Genomic DNA, 8,221 nt, shown 5'->3' on the forward strand with positions numbered 1-8,221 from the left:
TAACGCCTGTCAGGTGTGGGACCCAAGACCTGATGGAGGGTGATGGAGACGCTTAATGCACAAATTTTTGTGCAATCATATTGCACCCGATCCCGACTCAAATGGTCGGGCCAAGGAGAGGAAAATCTGCCCATAAGTTAACCGCTTGTCTTTTTATTTGTTTTTCAAAAGCTTGTGTTAAAACATATATATATTTTTTTAGGAAAAACTATAGGGTGGTTCCGTATCATGATAATACTATCTGGGTTTGAACCTGCAACTTCATGACAGCTCCTACCAACCATGTGGGGTTAGGCCCGACCCCTACCAGATATCTCTTATGCCCCGAATCTGGGCATGGTAAATCTAATTGATCTGGATTGTGTAAACAACTTAATGCACTGACTCACTTAACAATATGGATGTCGATGAATCGGATTTTGAGAGCCGTCGTTTTGAGAGAAGAGATGGAGATGGGTGCAATGTTGGGAAGAGTGATGGTGTTATGAATGGGTGCAATCTAAATTTTAATTTTAGTTTTAATTTATTTAGTTAACATCCGATTAATTGAATATGATATTTGGTCACGTTGAATACACAGAGAAACCCACCCTCGTGATCAGAGAACTAACCGCACTGACTCTGCGTGTCGTACTTGAGGTCGGTGTCCTGGTCACACAAAACTCCGTGCCATGTCCGAACCGTTTACATCTCTCTAGATCACAAGCAAGCACATCAAAGCCGTAAGCTGCGTGAAACCTAAGCAAAGTTGCTTATTAATTGGGTGACTATTTGAAGGTCCTTTTTTCTTGCCACTTACTGTTTTCGTATGTCAGATAACGTTATTTTCACGTGATCATCCAACTTTCTTATGAAAATTTTTACCACTCCCAAACGTGGCCTAAATGGGAGCCACAGGGAGAGCTGCTTCTCCAGCGACCACAAACACGTGTCCTAGCTAGAGTTTCTTTCTTTCTTCCTATGCGAACCAGACGCCGGAAATCCGTCGGCGCTTCCATCTACGCCTCACGACGAGAGGTTTCCGGCATGGTCCGAGGCGTTTTCCGGCACTTGAATCCCTAGAACCATCGACGATAGATGGGCCAGGCGCTGCGCAGAGCGATTGGAAGGGGTCGGGCTCCGAGCCTCGACCCGTCCAGGAAGAGCGAGAGGCCGAGAGTCGTCGTCGCGAGCAGGCCGGAGTTGCCCAAACGAGAGGAAGCACGATTCTCCGACGCCGATTCCGGTGCGTGAAAATCCGGTTTGCAATTCGCACAATTTTCTTCCTATACTCTTATCGTTTCTCCTCGCTCCCATTTCCCCTTTTCTGAATTTTCGTGATCTTTGCGGGCATCTACGATCGTCTGAGGCGGATTTCGGCGTTTCCGTTAGACCCAATTCGCAGTACTCTAGCATAGCTTTTCTGGTTCTCACAAATCATCGTCGTCGTAGTTACCATGATCATCCCCACCACAGTGAGAAAACGAAGTGGAGTTGATAATAACGATCGTTGTTTCTATTCATTGCGATTTTTTGGCGTTTCCCTTAGTACCAATTTTCAGTAGTCAAGCGTAGTTTAGTTCACGGCCACGAATCATCACCACCGTGATGTCAAATCGAATGCGGTTTTGATAATGATGGTTGTTTTTTTCATTCATTGGGAGACTATATTTGAATTTTGGGATTGAGAAAAGTGGTTTGGAGTTTGCACAAATTGTGTAAATGTGATGGTTCTTTTATCTAAAGATAATTGCATTCGCTTGTTTTCCAGTTCTGTGAGTTCCTTCTGTTATGAACTCTCGCTGGATAAGTCCACGTGCGAGAAGAATGGTTGGAATTTCACACAAATCGTGTAAATGTGATAGTTCTTGTATCGAAAAGATAATTGCATTCATTTGTTTTCCAGTTCTGTGAGTTCCTTCTGTTATGAATTCTCGCTCGATAAGTCCACATACGAGAAGAATGCTTTGAATTTCGCACAAATCGTGTTAAATGTGATGGTTCTTTTATCGAAGGATAATTGCATTCACTTGTTTTCCTCTTCTGGGAGTTGCTTCTATTATGAATTCTCTCTCGATAAGTCCATATGCGAGAGCAATAAGTAAAATGCATGAGCAATAAGAAGTTGAAGGAATATTAACAAAATGTTGTTGGTGAGGGGTGTAATAGGACGCTATTGTCTCTGACTCGATCTATGCTAGATCAATTTGGTTTCCAAAATCACACACATATGCAGAAAAACATGCAAAATTACCCTTTTATCGAAGGATAGTTTTATTCACTTCTTTTCCAGTTATGCGAGATCCTTCTATCATGAATTTCTCTCTCGATAAGTCCACATGCAAGAATAATACGTAAAAAAACATGAGCAATGAGAAGCGGAAAGAGTATTGTCAAAATGTTATTGGTGAGGGGTGTAATAGGACGCTATTGTCTGTGACTTGATGTATAATAGATCAATCTGGTTTCCAAAATGACACACATATGCAGAAGACCAAGCAAGATTACTTACCAAACACACATTGAGTCAGGATTTAATTAGTAGTGTAGATCATCTTGCTCATTATATCGTTAATTGTTGAGCATTGTAAACATAAATGTTGCTCATGACTTCCCTGCATTTTTATCTTGAAGAATAGGACTTGCTTTGTTAATGCATCCAAGGTTATAGCTGTAGATTACGAATTGTCAATTATGGTTTTGTACTCAGATGCTTTGCTTCTTAAAACAGATTCATCCGATAGAAGAACTGTAGTACTTTCTGTCAAATAGCACAAACTCACAGCCGAATAAGTTTATCATGTCAAACTTATGGATAATATGGTTCATATTCAATTATGAACGCTCAAACTGTCTTTCACTTTCATCTTAGAACCTCCAAAATTTGCCTTGAAATTATAAAATATTTTTCTGTTCTCTCTTTTTTGTTTCTCTGGCTCTTTTTTTTTCTGAAAGAGATGCTAGGCTCACATTTTTTGGTGGTTAGTCTACGTCAGCATTCTTAAATCCTTTTCTAGATTTGATCAATGCTTCAGTTGCACGGTATTCTTGTCACTTTATGTCACTGCATTGGAATTCAACTACCAGAAATTACCTGGATGTATGAGAATGCAAAATGAACACTTATTGTCTTTACTTTTTTTTCTATTTCTATTTTCATTCACTTGCTGCCATGTACTGAACTCTATCTACATGTTCTACTGTGATACTTTTATGGTTGGAAGACTATTTTGAGTTTCTGTCTGTTTTGGAAATACATCTTATGAAGTTTTGTTAATATCAACAAAGCAAAAGATTAGATGATGTGGTGGGGTTAAAGATTGAATATTATAGCCTTGTATTTTAGAATATTAAATCGTTAAGTTAGATATTCTTTTCTTTTATGGATTCTGAACCGAGTAAAGACGCTTCTTTATTTCATCTTGTTTCCCAGAATCTATATCTAGGAACAGAAATGAATCTCCTGTACTCGAAGAAAGAGATCTAGAATACGATGCAATGCTCAGACAGATGGTGGGAAGAATCACTGCAAAGCCTGGCGTTAAACTGGAAATGGGTGAGGTGAAGCTATGCAGGTCCTTTTATTTCACTTCAGTTATATATAGATTATAGTTGTCTTACCTCATGCTGTCCATGCACCTTAAAAAGTGAGTACTTCTCAAAGCAATGAGATTATTGATCCCATGTCTCTACTTTATTAAACGTTTATATCAGTTTATCCACCTATTGGCTGGTTTTACATGTGTGTGTGTGTGCATTTGTGCACATGCATGTGCCCACACATTCATTCACGTCCATGTGTGCATGTGTGTATTGTCTCTGTGCTATAACAAGTTCATGACACTTCTTACCTCAGAAATTATAAGATACCATGTGGTTTAAGATTAATGGTGTTTTTGCAAATTTATGAAAGGTACATTGGCTTAACAACCTAATGGTTGAATGTCATTCATTTGTCTCTTGGCTTAAAAACCTTCGGACATGCAGAAACATAAATACAGGAGTGAAAGAAAGTGCAGGTCGGTATCTTAGAGCATTTCAAAAGTATCTGACAGTTTGGAATATGTCATAGTTCAAGGGTTTGAAATAAGCACATATTACCACTTAATTTCCCATCTTGTGTGTATGATAGTGAAATAGTTCTGTTCTTCCTAAAGAATTGGCCAGGCCTCATGTCCTCGATGTCTTGTTGTGACCATTCAGCAGCACTGGGGTATCAGCTGTCCTTTCCACCAAAAAATTAGGATGTAGCATAGTCGCAGATATACCTGATATTTTGAGCATGTTTTGATGATGTAATAGAAAAGATATTTCAAAGGCAAAATATCACAATAATTTGCATTTAAAAATATTGTGATATTATCATGGTGTTATCACAATATTTTTATTTATCTTGGATTTTATAATCGAAATATGGTTTTTTATTGTTTCTTTTTTTTTCTCTGTTTCAAAAACTTTTCTACTTGTTTGTACACTTTGAAAAAAGTAAAATATGTTTTTCCTTATCTTTATATTGACTTGTACACGACTATAAGTCTTTTTTAAAAATTTCAAGATCCTTCCTATGTTGTCCCAATTTGTTGAAAATCCTATTCATGTCCCAAGATATTCCTGAGACCAATATTGGTGACTATGGAAGTCAAGTTGGAAGTAACTTTGGGATGGGAAGCCAAGTTCTCAAGAAATAGGAAAACTTCAACACCAGGGAAATATTGAAGGAGTCTCAAGTTTGTAAGTGTTTGTGCTTGCGTTCTACAAATTGCTCTCATGTGTGCTTTCTGCATTTTGATGGGCTTTCTACTGCTATGATCAAAATCTGCTTTTGAATATTTTGGACCAATAATTGGCTTTACGCTCCTTTCAGGCATCAGTGGTCCAGCGATATAACAGACCCATGCCAAAGCTACGAGATACAAAGGCTGGTGCTGGCAGTGATGAAGAAAAATTTGTTACACCAGGGACGCTGAATGTCGCTAAGCTGCGCCAGATCTTCCTTCTCCATGAAGGCAAAGCGGATGGTCAAAGTAAACCAATGGATGACAAAAACATTGCTGAGACATTAAAAGTTGATGTGGTGCATGTCCAAAGAGTCCTGCAGTTTCTTTCTCTCCCTCCTGAGGGTGCCAATAAAAGCAGCAATGATGGCAGAAGTTAGAAAGAGTTTTTTTACAGTGGTTTTTTCAAGTTTTTTGCTCTGTACCAGTTTCCAATTTTGTATCAGCACCTCAGGAGGGACATCCAACCTGGTTAAAATTGCTAGCTGAACTAACTGAAATTCGTGATTGACATGTCATAAAAGATGGGATGTGGAATCCTATCAACTCTAACTTTTCCTTCCTGTTCAGTGATCACTTATTTGCTTGTAATTCCTCTGCACATTAATGCTCTGCCAATGGATGTGAACACAGCGGCCGGCTCAGTTCAGGGCTGGGCTGGTGGTTGACATCCATCCAGAATTCAACAACTCGTAGTCTGACCAGGCTGCCATCATGTATACCTTCTGTATCCAGTGTGATGCCTTATGCTTTTCTCATGGGAGATCCACACATGATAACAGATAATGTATTTCACTGGTTTCATATAAGCATACCAGTTGAGTGAAAATTATCAAGGTTATTACATGCACTGCATAGTAAGGAGGCCCATCAGGTCCAGTGCAGTTTAGATGTCATAGCAGTTCAACCTGGGCCTATCTGCTATCCTCACCTTCCCAGTAAGCCTACTCATGAGTATTGCCCATTTAAACCTGATGTAAATGGAATTATCTTGGACTGAGCCTGGTTGACCAACTGAACACCCATTCATGGGCTCATTCAAGGGGAGCCAACAAAGCTATATTGGCCATGTTACAAGGCATTGCACATTGCTATTGTCATTCTGTATGCATCGTCAAACACATTTAAAATATACAGCTCTTGAAAGCTTCAGTTTGGTTTTCTTATATGATTAAATGTGCAGAAGCTTTTCTATTGGACTATGATTGCTGATTCCCATGTTGTATAAAAGGATGGGCTTGATGAAATCATACAGTTCCTGGAAGCTTCATTTTGGGTTTCTAAGGTGTGCAAGCTTTTTATCTTTTATTGCACTGTAATTGTTGATTCCCATGTTGTATAAAAGGATGAGCTTGGTCAATCAACATTCAAGTAATTTGCAAAAGGCCTTCAGGTTAAAATGTAATTACTGTGGGCGTGATGCTAGTCACTAGTCCATCTCTTCAGATTAAATTTGTGCAAACCTTTATGTGTGAAGAATTCCAGTTAGTATGCCAATGAATGTACGGCTTTGTTTGGGAGCCTTGATTTGAAGGTGTCTCTAACATCCTCTGCTGTTTGGGAGCAGTGTGTTTCAGTTTCCCCTAACAACCTGTTGTTTTGGAGTACCGGAGCAGTGATGTTGACAAAGCCAACACCACATTTCATCACCACTCATAAAAGGGTGTTTTTGGCAACTTCGTCTCTTATACCACATTTTGGCAAAAACCATATTTTAGCAACACATGGAAATGGTGTTTCCCTTAATAGAGCATAGGTTGCAATTATATACAACGTGAACTCTTGAGGTGTTCTCCAAAGCTTTGGGTTTGATTTTTTTACTTCAATGCTCTTGTTCTCCCTTCATTTCATGTGGGATTGCCTCGTGGTTATGTCACAGAGACACGCCACTTTAATTGTGTCCTTAGTGACACAAGCGGACACAGACTCTGATACAGACCCATACTGCATTATTTTAACGTTTTTAAATAATAATTTATTATATTTTAATTTTGTTTTAAGAAAAACTGTTTTTTATATTAAAATATTCCAAATATTTTTATTTAATTAACTATTCGGACTCACAATGTCTTTTTTCTTAATTCCTGCGATAAATTCGCAAAGCTTCAAAGATTGAAAAAAAATTATTGCACATTTTAATATATTGTAAATTTAGCCTGTCATATTATTTTTTACTTTGTTCCATTCAATGTTTTTCTCATTTCCCAACCAAAACTTTTTCCATGCTTTTGTGCAACGAGCACCACGAAGAGTTTTCCTAGGAACCATTCTCCCAACCAATAAAAAAGCAGCCCCCTTAAACCCAATTTTGCTAAAACAGAAAAAAAAAAAAAGAGGAAAGCCAAACAACTAAAAAGCCCAAAATTAAAAACTTAATGGCGAGTTTGGAAGCAAGGAAAATTCTCATAGAAGAAGACAAATTTACCTATGAAAATTTTGATATGAAAACTTTTTTAAATGAAATTTTTTCACTTGAGAATAATAAAAATATGAAAAAAATGAAAGAGAAGATCCGATCAGCCCCCTCTCAGAGAGAGAGAGAGAGAGAGGTGGTTGACCACACCCAAGAGATAGAGAGGCAGGCGGTTCGAGCATGAGAGAGAGAAAGAGAGGTGGTCGACCACGCTCAAAAGAGACCTTGAAATGGTGGTGGTTGAGAGGAAGACGAAGACAGATGAAGTTTTTTTTGTGGCAGCCCATGGAATGGGATGTGTTGTGGGTGAATGATTGCCTTAATCGAAAAGAACTTTTATAGGAAAAATTCACCCCCAGGTAAAAGAATTTACTATCAAAAATCACACTTTTTACAACAACTTTTTATAAAAATTTATCTTATTTGAAATGGTTGAAAAAGTTATCATTTTTTCTGTCCTAACATTTTTCTTACCATTTTTTCGTTTTCAAACATGCACTAAGAAATCCAGCACTCTGAAGATCTAACAAGAATATCCAGAAAACGAAACATTTTCTTGAACAGAGGAAGAAGATAATCCTTTTTAGTCTTCTTCCGAAAACAAAACAAAAAAAGAGGATAAACGATTAACAAATACCATCGATCAGATAATTGTAGTCTGATTTTCTGAAACAACATTTGCTATCGCATCTGAAAGAGCGTATCATCACATCGATGGCAATAACGAAAGACCAAATAAATAAACAAATAAAATCAATAAAAAGGAAAAAAAAGAAGGCTCAGTAGATCCATTAGTTTCTTTATCATCCGAGATGATTTCCAATCGCATCCCCTCAACAAATAGGTAGTTTTTGATCATCATCGCCCCACAGAAAATCATAAGAAATCTTCAAAATGAAGCAATTCGAAGAATTTACAAAGAAAATCACGAAGACGGATTATGAAAAATCATAAGAAATCTCGAAATAAAGCAATTCGAAGAATTTCCAAAGAAAAACAAGAAAACGGATTATGAGAGCAGAAGAAGAAGATGATGATGACGACGAAGAAGAGG

General features: G+C 37.9%; 1 protein-coding gene and 1 non-coding gene across 2 annotated transcripts; one reads left to right on the top strand and one right to left on the bottom strand.

The window, feature by feature from the left end:
• The first annotated feature begins 919 nt into the window (after positions 1-919).
• On the top strand, positions 920-5,345 carry LOC149846197 (uncharacterized). The gene is made up of 3 exons (XM_089997875.1): positions 920-1,225; positions 3,413-3,540; positions 4,844-5,345. The coding sequence occupies exons 1-3, from the start codon at positions 1,078-1,080 to the stop codon at positions 5,132-5,134; spliced, it is 567 nt and encodes a 188-aa protein (XP_089854001.1). The 5' UTR covers positions 920-1,077; the 3' UTR covers positions 5,135-5,345.
• A 2,459-nt stretch (positions 5,346-7,804) lies between these two features.
• LOC149846198 (small nucleolar RNA Z155) lies at positions 7,805-7,884 on the bottom strand. The gene has a single exon (XR_016430662.1). It is a non-coding gene; the product is annotated as a small nucleolar RNA Z155 (small nucleolar RNA).
• Positions 7,885-8,221: the final 337 nt, after the last annotated feature.

This window comes from Nuphar pumila, chromosome 2, assembly GCF_984573655.1.
Source record: "Nuphar pumila chromosome 2, dmNupPumi1.hap1.1, whole genome shotgun sequence".
In the NCBI taxonomy this organism is placed as follows: Eukaryota; Viridiplantae; Streptophyta; class Magnoliopsida; order Nymphaeales; family Nymphaeaceae; genus Nuphar; species Nuphar pumila.